At 43.0% G+C, this 17,745-nt stretch overlaps 1 protein-coding gene across 11 annotated transcripts in view; it reads right to left on the bottom strand.

The window, feature by feature from the left end:
* The window catches only part of NR2C2 (nuclear receptor subfamily 2 group C member 2), a 107,580-nt gene that overhangs the window by 67,453 nt on the left and 22,382 nt on the right, over positions 1-17,745 (bottom strand). For all 11 annotated transcript variants that reach the window (XM_075005001.1, XM_075004994.1, XM_075004995.1 and 8 more), the window contains one exon: positions 3,522-3,632. In XM_075005001.1, the coding sequence (XP_074861102.1) occupies positions 3,522-3,632 (111 nt within the window). The remainder of the gene's footprint in view (positions 1-3,521; positions 3,633-17,745) is intronic.

Below are 17,745 nucleotides of genomic sequence, written 5' to 3'. Positions count from 1 at the left end.
ATCATAACTTAAAGTAGGGATGTAACATCCCATTTAATTAAACAAACCAGCAGTCATGTAGCACTTTAAAGACTAACAAAATAATATTTGTCTTTGAAGTGCTACATGACTGCTGGTTCGTCTTATTAGAATACAAACTAACATGGCTACCTCTCTGTCCCATTTAATTAGTTAACCAGTTAAATGCTAGGTTTAACTGATTAACTGATGACGTGGGTGATGGGGGCAGGGGCGGACCAGTTAGAGGGACCTCCCCTCCCACCTTCTCTGCCAAGCCTTCCCCCTGGGGACGCTGTGGATGGGGGCTATTCTGACCCAGCGAGAGTACCTCTGCCCACGACAACCCTGCAGGGCTGGAGCTACCCCCTGCCCACAGTGGCTGGATGGCTGCTTCAGCCCCTACTGGTTAACTGTAACCGGTAAGCCTCATCCGTTTAGGACAGTGTCCAAAAGGAAGTCCACCAATTGCCATATGACCTCCTGTCACCAGCCCTGCAGTGAGGAACCCTACCACCTCCCATCCCTACAGCCAGGCACCCTACCCCTGCCTCCGGTGATCCGCTGGAGCTGTGCCACAGGAGTTGCCCACCCCCAAAGCCCCAAGAGCCCAAGCCCCTGCATGAGCCCCCAAGCCACTGTGCTGCCATGCCACCATGCTGCCATGCCACCACCCAAGCTGCACTTGCCACAATACAATTCCCCATTCGCCACGTGTGGCGAACAAGAAGCATATAGGACACCGCGGGTTTAGGGTGAGGTATACTGGTGAACTGGATAACCAGTTAAACATTAATATCTGTAACATAAAGCAACATAAGGGTTTGGTTGTGCCAGGTCAATGAGATGTGTGGAATGTGACTTTTTCTAATCAGATGGAAAGGGAAGGGTCTGCCAGGAGGGACAGTTATACTCCAGAATGAACGCAGGAAAGCAGCAGGCAAGCACTCTTGACAGCCCGAGAGAACCACAGAATAGACGACAACTGGCCAGCACAGCACCCACTGCTCCAGGGAGCAACACTGCCAAACACACCCACCTCCTGCCCTGAGCCACCACCCCAAACTCCTGCCTCCCCCACACCCTCTGTCATCTGTCCTGACGGACCCAAGCAACACCAGGTAAATATTCTAGTAGGCCATGCATCCAGAGTATCTGTTCAGTCCGTAATTTTTATTATCCAGCAGAATTATGAATTTAAGTTCCTAGGCTTGTCTTTTGATGTTGTGCACACAATACTAGTGACAGAAAATTAAAAGCATTCCACCCCATAACGATTTCTGAGATTTATTTCTATTTGGTTAAAAGAAATACACATTTTCAAAGCATTTGTTGGTGTGTAGTTAGCTTACAGTTATCTAAACTAATCTGACCATTTGTAGGACAGAACCCAAAAGCCTTATCAAATAAACAGATTATCATAATTTTCTGAAAACAAACACACCAACCAACCCTAAGCATTAAGAAGTATGGAACAGCCAAGTATGATAATTAAAGAGCTCAGCAGGCAAAAGGTTTCTGGGCAACTTTGCAGCTACACAGCACTCTTTGCTGGCTATCACAGTGTTTTATATTGAAAATCTCAGCTGGAGGCATGAAGTTACACTGAAATCTCGTCTCCATGTCAAGATTGGTACCTCCGTGATGCTGCCTGTAAATTTCCTACAGTGACAGGACTTGTTCTTTTTTCCATGCCTGTACTCACCCTTAGCATGGATTGGTAGTTCCTTTATAAGCAGTAGAGAGATAAGGAACATAATTAATTATTCTGTCCAACAGGGCCAAAGCTAAAATTATGTTGGGAGGATCTTCACTATGAACGTCAGAATGTCCTACTATTTTTCACTCATACACGTTGATACACATCATACATATCAATCTTATGATGAGGTGGTGTGATATATACTGATATTGTTGCTTTGCTAGATAAAAAAAATTGTTGTGTTATTGTTAATTAGTCAGAAATATATCTGCAAAGGATAAGTCTCCCATATCAATAGAATGTAGGCAGTAAAAAGAGTGAAGAGACATACACTGTGTTTTCCTTTCCTAGACTTTCCTAGAGGGTATATACCGGAAAAAAACTGCATATAACATATACATAGTCTCTCTCTCAGTACTACCCACAAATGACAATCATAGAGTCACAGATTTATAGAAATGTAGGGTTGGAAGGGAGCTTGAGAAGTCCTCAAATACTACCCTTTGCACCGAGGCAGGACCAAGTAAACCTATACCATTCCTGATCCAGAATAGGTTGTCTGTCCAACCTTTTCTGAAAAACTTCCAAAAATTCCACATCCTGTCTTGGAAGCCTATTGCAGATCGTAACTACCCTTACCCTTGGGAAAGTTTTTCCTAATATCTAATGAAAATCTCCTTTGGTGCAGATCAAACCCATTATTTCTTGTCTCACCATCATTGGACATGGATAGCAAATGATCACAATGCTTGTTATACCAGACTTTAAACACATTTAAAGTGTGTTATCAGGTCCCCCCCATAGCCTTCCCTTCTCAAGGCTAAATAATCACCAGTTTCCTTAAATGTTTCCAAGCAAGGCAGTCTCTGTAAACTTTTAGAGGAGAGCAACAAAAAAGATAAACTGTGTCCTGTTGTCCACATCTTTCCTAAAATGTGGCACCTAGAATTGGATATGGTACCACACCTGAGCCCTCATCAGTGCTGAACAGAGGGGGACAATTATCTCCCATGTCTTACATATAGGCTGTGTCTAGACTAGCCCCTAACTTCAAAGGGGGCAGGTTAATTAGGGTGTTGGTAGATTACTAATGAAGTGCTGCAGTGCATATACAGCACTTCATTAGGCTAAGTCTCCCCCATGGCAACTTCGAAGTGCCAGCTTGTGTGTACCCACAGGTACGTCGAAGCGCCCATGCTACTGCCAAGTCCCTCTACTTCAAAGTATCTGCAGCTGACCCATGGCCACATGCAAGCTGGCACTTCAAAGTTTCACACTTCGAAGTTGCTGTGAGGGAGATTTAGCCTAAGGAAGTGCTGCATACACACCGCAGCACTTAATTAGGGTGTTGGGAGATTACTAATGAACATGCCCCCTTCAAAGTTGGTGGCTAGTCTAGACACAGCCATAATGTTCCTTTTAATACTTTCCAGAACATAAGCCTTTTTCTCAAGTGCATCACATTGTTGACTTATGTTCAGTTTGTGATCACCGATAACTTCTAGATTCTTTTAATCAGTATTAGCACTGATCTAGCAATTTCCCATTTTGTTCTTGTGCATTTGCCTGTTCCTTACTAAAGGAAATAATTTGCATTTGTCTTTACTGAATTTCATCTTCCTGAATGCTTACTAATTCTCCAATTTGTAAAGGTCATTTTGAATTCTAATCGCTGCAAGGACCCCTATGGTATCTGGAACATTAAAAATAAAAGCTCATTTTATTTTTCAGACAAAGAAATTCAACCAGATAATAAGCGTACAATGTTTGATTTTGTAATAAGGAACCCATTGACTGAGTTATGCAAATTAAAGGATTTTACCTGAATGCGCTGCGGTGAAGCTACAGAAGAGTCTGTGGAGATAATCTGGATGCGTTGAGAGGGGCTGGTCATCACTGGAGATTCAGATAATGATGTCTGAACAGTCTGCACCTGTAAACAACAAGATAAGCATTTCACTTCATGTATTGTTATAACATGGTGGACATTTTTTATCTTAAACACTATACTCAATCATGGATTCTAGACATATCAGAAAATATTTCAGTATATACACGCTAGTATCTGCTTCCACTGAATTGTCAGGTAGTGTTTGTTGGCAAGAATGAATCTACTGTACTACAGAATCACTGTATAATTAGACTTGCAGTATCTGATTCTTATTTTTATGAATTTGATGGATTATATCAATGTTTATTTTAAGCGTTTTTATTTTATCTACTTTAATCTTCACAGTTTTGAAAAACTACTGATATTAAGCTTTTTAAATTTTTTAATCTATTTAATTTTCCATGGTTGCAGGAGCTTACGGGCAGGTTAGCAATTACTTAATGACAAAATAGACACAGAATAAAAACTTAAAGCTTTATTAACTAAACCACAAAGGCTACACCTACATGAGAGGCTTTTCCTGGTAAAATTGGGCTTTTGTCGGGAAAAAACGTGGAGTGTCCACATGTAAAATGTGCTTTGTCAACAAAACCCTGAACATCTGCTGGCAGTGTTATATCTCTCCCTGTTTAGATATAACGCCTCTCTTGACAGTTGGTAAAAACTGAAAAGCGGCTGGATGCAGCTTCAAGTTCAAATTTAAAAGTTCGAATTAAGGGCTAGTGTGGAAACGTCATGTCTATTGATAGACTTTATTAGCTTCCAGAGGTGTTGCGCATGTATCCCGCAATGCTCCACAGTCCTCCGCTCTGGCCGCTTCCACCTCCACTGCTCTCCAGGTTCATGGGAATTAGGTAACAGGAAGCCCACAAATTTGAATTCGGCACAAGAAACCTGTGGCTGTATTGTCATGCTTGCGTGAAAGGCTGAGAAACTTCTCCCTCTCTTTGCTATCGGTGCTGTGAGCACATCTGCCCATTAAAAATAGTCCCAATGTGGAGTTCATGGTTCTATCTCTACCTTTGTAAGCTGAGCACTTGGATTTGTTTTTCAGCACTGGCGCCAGCCCTTGCTCCACTGCACCATGTGGCAGCTAGGCTGTTGCGGGGGGTCATGCTTGTATGAGAGACCAAGAAATTTCCTTTCTGCGGTTTACGTTTGTGCAAGAGCCCATGTGCCTCCCCCACAACTGCCATGCACTTGGGGACTTTCTCGCCGACAACCACACCACGTGGTTAGCTCGCGACCCAATAAATTAATGTGTCTACTGTTCAGTGCAGACCATGCTGCCAGGCTTGTGCACAGTGAGGGCTCCAAAGGCAGGGAAGATTTTCAGGGGCTTGCTGCTCCCTGGGGTGGGGACCATGCCAACTGGCTCTGCAGCCACAGACCCGCCCCCCCAACCATGGTGATGACAGGTGCTGTCAGCCGGGACTGGCTCCCCCACCTGAGCAACACTGAAGGGACCATGTCAACTGGTCCTTCATCCTCCAATCCACCCAACTCCCAAGCAGAACGAGGGGATCTGGCCCCCTAACAGTCAATCAGGGCTACCTCCAACCCTGCCTGAGCAACACTGCTTGTTGAAATTTTGCAAGCCGCATCGGCTCAGTTGGACAACTCTGTGTAGTGAAGAGGGAAGCCAAAAATCTTGCTCCTAACATTTTCTATCTTTCTGTTTCTTCAAACATTGGCCCCCTTAATACAGGGGAAAGTGGCTGGAGGGCCAGTTGAGAAGTCACAGACAGCCTGCTAGTTTAAACCCATTGCAGACACTTGCTGTTTTTTGTAAAGTATTTGATATTTCAGTTATTTCTAATATTAACCTTCTCTTTCCTCGAGCTTTGGCCCCCTTAAAGCAGGGAAAAGGGGCTGGAGGGCCAGATGAGAAGATGGAGACAACTGCTGCTTTCTCTAAAATCTTTGATATTTCCATTATAAAAGCAAGAGATTTCAGTTAATTTGGTGATCTTTGTTAATGCTTTTGTTCCAATCTTCATTTCTTTTGACAAATTTCTTATCAAATGGCCCTCTTAAGACAGGTAAAAGTGTCTGGAGAGCCAGCTGAGAGGACACAGAGTCCTGGGTGATCCCAGGGCACCGAAGCATTCATGGGTGTGTAAATTTGGTGAGCCCCATCCCCCATGTTGGGCAGCTCTGTGTAATGCACTGGGAGGCCAAAATCCTTGCCTCACAAACCTTTACTATTCATCTCTTTTCTCAGTCTTTGCATTGTTCCTGTATTATTTTCAGGGATCATATGTAATCAAGGGAGGGGGACAGTGGCTGGAGGGCCAGTTGAGAAGACTCAAACAGACACCTGCTGCTTTTTGTAAAATCTTTGATAATTCACTTACAGCTATATTTATAAAAAACAATTCAATTACAGAAGCCGGAGATTTCAGTTAATTTGGTGATTTTTGTTGATGCACTACTTTTCCTTCTTTCCCTCTGGAAAAAATGTCTGTTTGCTTTCCATGACATGGGAATGAGGGCAATGCAATATGGGAAGATGACATCACATACCCAAAACCACTTGTGGGGCATTTTTGCACGAGCGAAAATACCCAGAATGCTATGGGGGTGAGGGAACTGTGGGATAGGTTCCCACAATAACCTACTGCAACAGTTGATGTTCGGCGGTTGAGTGTGGCACCAATAAGTCAACTTTATGGGGAATTTTTGGGGAGGTGAGGATAATCAAACTTAAATTTATAAAACCCAGTGTTACAAAATCCACTTTAATAAATTCAAGTTTATCTTATAGTGTAGATGTAGCCAAAGTCTGCATTGCTGGAGAACAGTTAACTATGGACCTAATCATAAACTATGTCTGTGTAGAAAGTCCTAGCTTTTTGTGACCTTTTGTGGTTAACAAAGTAATAGCTTAGCTACTTCACAATTTAAACAAAATAATTTAAACGGGTGAGGACTCTCCGGCATGCCAGCTGTATGTGGCACATTAGCCCGGTTTAAGGTACTAAATCAGACGTTACTGCATAAAATCTCAGAGACAAACCTTTTAACACTATGAAGTGAATCATGCCCTCTTTCTATGCTTTTAGTGCTAGCTAATACTGTGTACTTTGGCAGTCAAGTTCAATAAACTAAATCATTAGAGATCAAGATAGTACAGACTGAACCTCTCTGTTCCAGAACTCTCTCCTTCAGCAACATGCAGCAGAGTCTCACAGCTCCCACTAGCTGTTTTCAGGACAAGCAGCCTGCAAATACCCCTCCCCCCAGTTCCAGCATTCAGAACAACACATGACCTCCACAGTGTGCTGCTCTAAAAGGCCTAAGGGATTGCAGTGATCCTGGCTAAAGAACCTGCTGGGTTGCTGATTGTGAGGTGCCCAGGTAACTGCCTCTCAGCCAGAACTTGCCTCTGAAACCTCAGGCCTCACTCCCACAGCCCTCTGACACCCTCCTGTACCTCCACCCTCACCCAGACAATCTCCTCCTGCATGCCTGTCCCAGGACACAACCATCTCCCAGACCTTGCACATCTTCCTGCACCACTCCCCGAGGTCAGAACCCTCTCCTGCATCCATACTCCACTCCAGATCCTATCCCTGCAATCCCCTACCCCAGGTCACAACCCCCTCCCAGATCCAGCATCTCCTCCTAGATCCCTCTGCCAGTTCAGAATCCTCTCCAGTACGCATACCCACTCCCAGATCCTGCACTCTAATCTCCTGCCCCAGATCATAACCCTTCTTTCACCCAATCTCCATCTCAGATCTCACACCCACTTCTGCACCCCAACGACCCTTCTGCACCCAACCTCCATCCCACACCCCATCAATATCACAGAAGAGTACAGACCTTGACCACTTACCAAATTCTCTAAGTGTCCCCCCCCTCAACAAAAATTATTGCCCACCCCTGGCCTAGCCTAATGGGGTACTGATCCATGACTAGGGTTCCTAACTACTAGGGTAACACACATAACAACATATCCGTAGAATACATCATATTACACTATACTGTTCTAGAACGATGTAATGTGGCCCACACCTTCATAGAAATAGTCCCATAGTCCACCAACCCACCTATTTAATATGAAGACCATCTCATCAATTCCCAGGCATCATAACATTTCTCTGTGGGATTGTTTATATGAAAAAGAAACATTAGTAAGTATTTATGGGATTTATTTTTAACTATTTTAGACATAATTCAACAGATAGCAACAAGGAAAAAGCTAGCACAATATGGTCAGCCAGGTTTTCACCAGTAAGGGCTCTGTGGACCACAGTTTGAGAACTATTGTATACTGTGAACCATTAATATTGATGCATCATTTTCATTTCTCTTTAGAAACTGAAAAATATTTATGCACCTAAATTTATTAATTTGAAAAACAAAACACTATTTGGTCCCAAAAACTTGTGGTTGAGAAAATATATGCTGTGTCAATAAAGAATCTTATACCTTATGATTTTTTTTATGTCCTTATTAATGTACAGCTTTTTTAAACTCATCTCCATGATGCCATATGAAATAGTGATCTTTGTATGCCTCACAACTGCTGAACGTTTCAGGTGCATCTACACAGAACACATTTGCTATGCTACAAAACATATCAGATATTGGTTATCATTTCACTGATGTCAATTAAATGTTAATGCTTGACAGAGAGACAGCATGTCTACTACAAAATCAGAAGCACAAAGGTTAGCTCTTCTCAAATAATCAAACTGTGTGTGAGAAAGAATCCAAGAGCTTCCTACTTTAAAGCTTAGTTTTTCTCCTGACCACTGCAACACACATGCAAAGGATTAGAATGTATAACACTAAAATGTTCTATTACCATCCTAGGCAATTAGCTACAACTATGCTTTAAACATTTTATTTAAAAAGTAAAACTAAAATATACATAACCTTTCGTGACTAAATTTAAGTAATGTTATTATACAAAACTCTCCATCTTCTATTCATATAACTATTGTATAATAATGTTTTTTCTCCCATATTTGGCTATAAGTAAAATTCAGCTCATATGAGGAAAATATTCTCAACAAAAAGGTCTATAAATATTTATTTCAGACAGATAACAGTTTTGCTTGATATTAAGTTTATTTTGAAAATGTGAGCTCATAACTAGCATTCGCCATTCAAATTTATCGTGCAAAAAACATCACATACTGAGGAACTTGCATCACATGTTTAAAGAAGTCACAGTGCAAGCTGTATAAACTATAAGCAAAAATCTAATCCAACAACTTTAAGTAATGTTGGCATAACCTATTATGTAAAGAATTAAAAAGCTGAAAAACCCAAGGATTTGTATTTTTTGTCATTTTTAAAGAATAATTATTGATTAATTGGAAGTCTGACAGTAAATGATACAATAAACAAAAGAGGCACTAAGTTGTAAGAAACTTCAACATACTAAATTCTAAATATGTTTAATCAATTGATATTTAAAATAATCACTAAAATATTTAATTAACACTTGGTCTGAAATTAATCCACTTACAAAATAAGAGGCTTTTTCAAAAACAGATTTCCTTAACCAAAATTATTGACAATGCATAGTTCAAGAGAGGACAGAAAATCTGCTTCAATAACCTTTGCATTGTTTGCTTCCTGGCACACCCTAGCTATATTCTGTACAGGCTCTAGTACTTACAGTGTCAAATCCTTCCTGCAGCTTTATTTACATTTTTCCACAGCAAACCTCTCAGGCCACAACAATCCAACAAGAATACAGAGGTCAATTACAAGATATTCACAGACTTTTACATCCAGGTTCCATTAGTAAAGATTTCAATCACTGAAACCAGACAGAATTGTTTAAAAATGCCCTTTCTGTGACCCTGCTCCTCTGAAGGTCAAGTGCACTATCACTCCCTGTAACCAAGGAAGCAGAATCCACGTGTTCCTGCTGTTTTGCCAGCTGCTGAAGCAGTTTGTCTAATAAAATGATTAATTTCATCTGGGGTAGATATACCCAGGTTACAAAGCTTTCTCCCCTGCTTATTTTCCTCACTCGTCAAAGGTGCTACCTGTCCTAAGACAACAAAAGAGAATTCTATGAGAAAAGTTTGCCCATCTTCTGAATTATTTTCAAATTAGTAAATGGAAAAGGAAAACTACCATATTCCCCGTAGAGCATCTTTACCTTTACAGGTCATTAAGCTAATGTATTTAAAGGAACATGGGCCTCTTTAAATTCCTATGTACCCCTCACATACGCAATAATATAATTAGTCTTATTACAAGTAACACTTGATATGTTAAATATATTATGCATGTGAGAAAGTTATGACTCTTTATTTTAATTCCCTGGAAAAACATTTGGATCAGATTATAGTGGAATCTTGCAAATTAATGCAACAACATACTACTGTACTAATAAAAGAACATTTTGAAATCTCCTGCCCTCATAATATCAACTACACTTTGGGGAAGAAAATGTTGATATTTTGAAGTTTTATGACAATGAGTTTCAGTACAGTGAGGAAATACTGAAGATACCGTTTATGTATGATGTGCTATTATTAATCTGGAAAGGTTAAAAAATTATAGGCAATATCTATAGAATAATTTCTCCCAACTCATTACAGTTGTCCTGATTCAGAAATGTATTTAAACACATGACTACATTTACCTATGCATGTAGTCCTACTAAAGTCAATTATACCACCCCTGCACTCAAAGTTCAACACATATCTAAACACTTTGTTGAACTAGGCCTTAATGTGGCTACCTTGATAGGAAAGTGTTATTTAGATTTATGATCTCTGATTGGTAGATGACTGTCAGCTATAGGTCACCAGTGTGAATCCAATCCAGTGCCACAGGGACAAAAAACTGTTCTCTTCTCACTGAGGAACAGCTTTGGATAACTGTCTTTAAAAGACCATTCTGGATTTTTGAAAAATAAAGGCTGAAACGTCGAAAGCATGGGTACCACTCTTCAGCACTAGAAACAAAGTGCCTTCGAGGCATGATGCCAGCTATGCAAGCTGGTCTAACTGTATTCAGATCAAAACAATAGTCTACTTTTCTGATAAAGCCTCCTGCCCTTCTCAACAACTTCCTGCATAAACTTACTACAGAAAAAAATTTGAAACTTTTTTGAAACTGAATTCTTTATATAACTATGTTTGTCTTCTATATTGCTAGCTGACGTGCCTAAAAATACAATAGAAGAGGTATAGTGATAAAAGTACATGATTTACTACATTAAAGGTTTACTGAGCACAACATAGAAACATTTTTCTCAGTGGAACTAATCAATATACAGTTTTCTTTTTGATATACAGCTACAATAGCAAGTCATGAATAATTTTATAAGACATGACGTCAGCTTTAACCTCCACAGAGAGAATTTAGAGTCATAGCGGACTTGGCCTCAAACTAACAAACATGCTTGAGTATGGCAATTATTCCCTTCCTTATAGATGATAGGAGGATGAGATTTACAGTGACATGGAATATGAAAAATACTCCTATCATCATATATATATTAAACAGAACTTATGGGAATAGAGACAAGCATTAAGTATGTTCCAAACATGAATCATGTTTAGAAAATCGTAAATATCTACCTTAATTTTTCATATATAATACCCAAAATTACTATTTCACATTCAGGATTATTAAATTTACCAAGTCATCTTTGTCATTTACAAAATACAAATAAGATAATCTTATATTCCTCCAATGGACTAAATTATATAATGCCCCATTTCAAAGTCTGAATGCTTAAACTGAATTTACTGGGTACATAAGAATGGCTAGAGTTGGTCAGACTGATTATCCACATAGCTGAGTATCTTGTCTTCCAATAGTATCCAATGCCAATTGATAGGTGGGAATGAACAGAACAGGAAATCACTGAGAGAATTATCCCTTTGTTGCCCATTCCCAGTTTCTGGTAAACAGAATCTACGGACATTCTGGAGCATGGTTTTGTATTCCTGAGCATCCTAGCTAATTGTCACTGATGAACCTATTCTCCATGAACTCATTCTTTTTAAACCCTGCTAATGTTTTGGCCTTCACAACATCCGTTGGCAAGAAGTTCCATGGGATGACTGTGGATTATGTAAAGAAGTATTTCCTTTTGTTATTTTTAAACCAGCTGCCTATTAATTTCATTGGGTTCTTCTGTTATGTGAAGTAAATAGCATTTCCTTATACACTTTCTCCCAGTGCCTCTGTCTACACTTACGTCCCCATTTCGAAAGGGGGATGCTAATGAGACACTTCAGGATATACTAATGAGGCACTGCAATGAATATGCAGCACCTCATTAGCATAATGGCAGCCACAGCACTTCAAAAATGTCGCTTTCGATCACGTGTGGCTCACCTGCATGGGCTCCTTTTCAAAAGGACCCCACACACTTCGAAATCCCCTTTTTCCTATAACCAAATATAGGACATTCCAAATAGGAATAAGGGGATTTCAAAGTGTGTGGGGTCCTTTTGAAAAGGATGCTGTGTAGACAAGCCGTGCAATTGAAAGCAGCACTTTTGAAGTGCTGTGCCCACCATTATGCTAACGAGGTGCTGCATATTCATTGCAACACCTCATCAGCATATCCCAATGTGTCTCATTAGCACCCCCCTTTCAAAAGGGGGGTGGTAGTGTAGACATAGCCTGCAAGTCAAAACTTTAAAAACGTCTATCATATCCCTTTAGTTGTCTGTTTTCCAAGCTGAAAAGTCAGCCTTTTTCATCTTTCCTCATAAGGAAACTGTTCCATAGTCCTAATAACTTTTGATATCCTTCTCTGTACCTTTTCCATTTTAACATATTTTAGAGCTGGAGGGAGCATTTTCATGCAGTATACACACTATAATAATAAAGAAAGGATATTTATCTGTCTGACCCTTCTCCCTCTCCACTTTATGTACTAAGAATTCCACATAAAGTGACTAGAATGTGGCACTAGGAACTTCCATATATGGTGATTCCATATGATTAGAATGTGGAACTAAAACTGACTACTTTAAACATTTGAAAACAGCTAAAAAAGCCAGTCAGCAAAGAAAGGGCTAGTTATTCATATTCAAATGTGCATAGGCAGAAACCTACATTGTCCAAACTCATTTCATGGCTGTTACTTGCTTTGAAACAAATAAGATTTCTTCACAGTTGCACAGTTGCATACGTAGCTCATACGCTAATTAACCAATGTGACTTGCCCATGATGTTACACGTGTGTATCTATATGGACACATATTAGGGCTGCCAATTAACACCTGCAATTAATGCAGGGTAGAATTAACATGTTAAAAAATTAATACATTAATGCTTGCTAATTCACAGCCCTAGCTTTTTACACCTTCCAATGCTTGAAGCTGTTGTAATCCAAAGCACAGATTCAACTACTGCAGCAGAGATTGCTTTAGATTCCCTGACACCATTTAAATACTAATTTTGCAAGCAGTGACTTACAGCAGGTTTGCTCAACAGTTGAGCTTTACCACCTTAAAAAAAAAAAGTGTGTGTGTTGTCTGGAAAGTAATTTTCTAGGTGCTGGGGGAGTGGCAGAAGGGGAAAAAGTGGAGGTGCTCGAATTAACTCTTGGAAAACTGCTGGCTTGCAGAATGGTAGACATGGGAATACTTCACAAGGTGCAATGTATTGTCTAGGGAGCTACAAAGAGTTCTCAATAAACAAAGTTTGTGATTAAATATTTTAAAAGGCCTGGAGCATACCAATATCCTTTCTAATGATGGTTAATGGAATACTATGCTTCAAGTCAAAGGCTGACATCTCCCAGATCTCAGGTGAGAATTCCCCTTACTCCTGTCCCCACACGTGGGCTGGGTTCAGGCTGGCTGGTTCACTTTCCTGTGTCAGAAATTTGCTTCTGATGGAGGCAAAATAACAAATAAAATCCCTAGTCCTGCCATGAAACAAAAAAAACAGTCATCTAGCACTTTAATGACTAACAAAATAATTTAGTAGGCAATGAGCTTTCATGAGACAGACCCACTTCTTCAGATCTGGAAATTCTGATGAAATTCAACTGGCACAGTGAGAATTTAACAGACAGATAGTCCTGCCATGAAATTGGCTCTTGTAGATGCCTTTTTCCCATCCTAGGACTCTGTATGGGTCTATATTAGCAGATCTCATTGTGGAATTAGCACTTACAGGAAATCCTGTGCACACTGGAAAAATTGCAAGCTACACCTCCCACCATATTGCTAATCCCCAGCATTCAAAAATTGGGAGGTTTGATTTGTAAATCAGAAGATTTATAGAAAAATAAAACTTGGCTTCTGTTTCCTTTCTGGGTTCTGGCCCTTTAGGGTTCCCATATTCAGGCTTTTTTCTTTACTACCATAAAGGCTAAATGTTTTAAAACATTAAATTATTATTGTTTAACATTATCGTGGCAACCTGGGCTGCAATGATCATGAGAAGGTAGATTTCAGGATTCTGACAAAAGGATGAAAGGTGAGCAATAAAATACAGACCCTTGATTTCAGAAGAGCAGACTGCAACTCCCTGAGAGGACTGCTGGGCAGGATCCCCTGGGAAGCTAATAAGAAGGGGAAAGGAGTTCAGGAGAACTGACAGTATTTTAAAGAGATCTTACTGAAGGCACAGGAACAAACCATCCCGATGAGCAGTAAGAAAAGCAAATATGGTAGGCAACCCGCCTAACTTACAAGGGAAATCGATGGTGCACTTCAACTCAAAAAGGATGAACATAAGATGTGCAAACTTGGACAGATGACTAAGGAGGAGTATAAATATATGGCTGGAGAATGCCAGGGGGCAATTAGGAAAGCAAAAGCACAATTGGAACTGCAGCTACCAAGGAATGTGAAGGGCAACAAGGTTTTCTACAGGTATGTTAGCAATAAGAGGGTTATCAGGGAGGGTGTGGGGCTGTTACTGGAAGAGGAAGGTAATCTGGTGGCAGATATGTGAGAAAGGCTGAAGTACTCAATGCTTTTTTTGCCTCAGTCTTCACGGACAAGGTCAGCTCTGCGACTATGGCACTAGGCAATGCAGTTTGGGAAGGAGGTGGGCAGCCCTCAACAGTGAAAGAACAGGTTAAGAGCTATTTAGAAAAGCTAGACACACACAGTTCCTTGGGTCCAGATTTAAGGCATCCACGGGTACTGAGGGAACTGGCAGATGTCACTACAGAGCCTTTGGCTATTATCCTTGAAAAGTCATGGAAACTGGGAGAGGTCCCAGATGACTGGAAAAAAGGCAAATGTAGTACCCATCTTTGAAAAAAAGGAAAGGACACTCCAGGAAACTATAGACCAGTTAGCCTTACCTAAGTCCCCAGAAAACTCATGGGAGAGGATCCTCAAGGAATCCATTTCGGAGCACTTGGAAGAGGGAAAAGTGATCAAAAGTAGTCAACATGGATTCACCAAGAGCAAGCTGTGCCTGACCAATCTGATTAACTTGTATGATGAGGTAACTGGCTCTGTGGACATCGGGATGTCAATGGATATGATATACCTTGACTTTAGCAAAGCTTTTGATACACAGTCTCCCACAAAATTCTTGCCCATAAGTTAAGGAAGTATGGATTGGATACATGGACTATAGAGATGGATAGAAAACTGGCTTGATGGACAGAACCAACATGCAGTGATCAATGGCTTAGTTTCTGGTTGACGGCTGGTTTCAAGTGGAGTGCCCCAAGGATCAGTTCTAGGGACAGTACTGTTCAACATCTTTATTAAATGACATGGATAAAGAACTGTATTACACCCTCAGCAAATTTGCAGATGACACTAAGCTAGGGGGACAAGTAAGCATATTAGAGGGTAGGGATAGGGTCCAGAGTGACCTATACGTATCAGAGAATTGGGCCAAAAGAGAAGTGCGGAGTCCTGCACTTGGGACGGAAGAATCCCAAGCACTGTTACAGGCTGGGGGCCGACTGGCTAAGTAGCAGTGCAGCAGAAAAGGACCTGGGGATTACAGTGGATGAGAGTCTAGATATGAGTCAACAGTGTACTCTTGTATCAAAGAAGGCTAACTGCATATTGGGGTGCATTAGGAGAAGCATTTCCAGCAGATCTAGAGACGTTATTATTCCTCTCTACTCGGCACTGGTGAGGCCACATCTGGGAGTACTGCATCCAGTTCTGGGCCCCACCAGTATGGAAAAGATGTGGATGCATTGGAGAGGGGTCAGCAGAGGTCAACAGAAATGATTAGGGGGCCAGAGTACATGACTTATTAGGAAAGGCTGGCTACGTCTACACGTGCATGCTACATCGAAATAGCTTATTTCGATGAATAACGTCTACACGTCCTCCAGGGCTGGCAACGTCGACGTTGAACGTCGACGTTGGGCAGCACCACATCGAAATAGGCGCTGCGAGGGAACGTCTACATGCCAAAGTAGCACACATCAAAATAAGGGTGCCAGGAACAGCTGCAGACAGGGTCACAGGGCGGACTTGCGCTTCCGGGGCAACAGCTAGCCGCTCCCTTAAAGGGCCCCTCCCAGACACACGCAGCCTGCACAGCACACGGTCTGCAGAGCCATAGGCACGCACACCTTGAGCGACGCAGGCATGGACCCCCAGCAGCAGCAGCAGCAGCAGCAGCAGCCGCCAAAGGTCCACACAGCCGCCCCTATAGGAGCAGTGCTCGCCCTGCTCCATGTCATGCAGGAGGCAGCCGAGCACATCCTTGCCACAGAGGAGGAGCTACCCGCAGGGGAGGAGGACGCAACCCCCAACCCTGCAGCACCCCGCTGGCTGTGGAGCTACCCCATGGGCACCGACTGGTGGGAGTGGCTGGTGCTCGGAGAGTGGGACGACGACCACTGGCTCCAGAACTTTCGCATGAGCCGGCAGACATTTCTGGAACTATGCCAGTGGCTCACCCCCACACTGAGGCACCAGGACACCGCCATGCGGCGTGCCCTCAGCGTCGAGAAATGGGTCGGCATCGCTGTCTGGAAACTGGCCACTCCAGACAGCTACCGATCCGTGGCCCAGTTTGGCGTCGGTAAGGCCACCGTCGGGGCCGTCCTCATGGAGGTAAGAGGACCCACGGGGGGAGGGGGAGGCAGCCCCGGCAGGGGAGGGGAGGGACAGGGAGGGGAGGGGGGCCCTGGCAGGGGAGGGCCAGACACACCCCTCATTGGTGCTCTCCCATGTGCTTCCCCTGCACGTCGTCCGTGCCATCAACGCTCTGCTCCTCCACAGGCTCATGAGGCTTGGGGACCCGGATGCCGCCATCGCGGGCTTTGCCACCCTGGGCTTCCCCATTTGCTTCGGGGCTCTGGATGGGACTCACATCCCCATCCGCGCCCCAGAACACAGTGGAGGATGCTACTTAAACAGGAAGGGCTACCACTCAGTGGTCCTCCAGGCCTTGGTGGACAGCCGGGGCCGTTTCCTGGACATTTATGTGGGCTGGCCTGGCAGCACCCACGACGCCCGGGTATTCCGGAACTTGGGCCTGTGCCGCCGGCTGGAGGCAGGGACCTACATCCCCCACCGGGAGATCCCTGTGGGGGACACCACCATGCCCCTCTGCGTCATCACAGATGCGGCATACCCACTCCGGCCCTGGCTCATGCACCCTTACACGGGCCATCTGTCAGCCATCCAGGAGCGCTTCAACCTGCGCCTGAACCATGCGCGCCAGGTGGTGGAGCGCACATTTGGGCGCCTCAAAGGGCGCTGGAAGTGTCTCCTCACCCGCCTTGATGGGGGCCCCACCAACATCCCCCAGATTGTGGGCGCGTACAGCGCCCTACACAACCTCGTGGAGAGCAAGGGGGAGGCCTTCTTTCAGGGCTGGGCTGTGGAGGCCGGCAGGGCCGATGTGCAGCCACCCGATGCCCCCAGTCGCCAGGTGGACCCCGAAGGGACACGGGTCCGGGAGGCCCTGCAGGCCCAGTTCGATGAGGCCGTGGGGTGAATGCTGGCAGGCCCCCCTCTGCCCCCCGCATCCTCCACAACACTCCCTGCCCCTACGCCCACACCACAGAGCACCCAAGAGCACACCCCCCAACTTTTCTTGTAAATAAAAGCAGACAGTTGTTCGTCAAATCAAATATCTGTAGAACTCCTATTATTATTATCAAGACTAACTATTTACAGGCAAAATCAAACATATATATATGTATTATAAATAAGGATAAGATGAAAGGGGAAGACAAGGAAGGGGAGAACTATGTACATGG

This window comes from Carettochelys insculpta, chromosome 11 (genome assembly GCF_033958435.1).
Source record: "Carettochelys insculpta isolate YL-2023 chromosome 11, ASM3395843v1, whole genome shotgun sequence".
NCBI classification, from domain to species: Eukaryota; Metazoa; Chordata; order Testudines; family Carettochelyidae; genus Carettochelys; species Carettochelys insculpta.
This window is presented reverse-complemented; position numbering and strand designations above follow the sequence as displayed.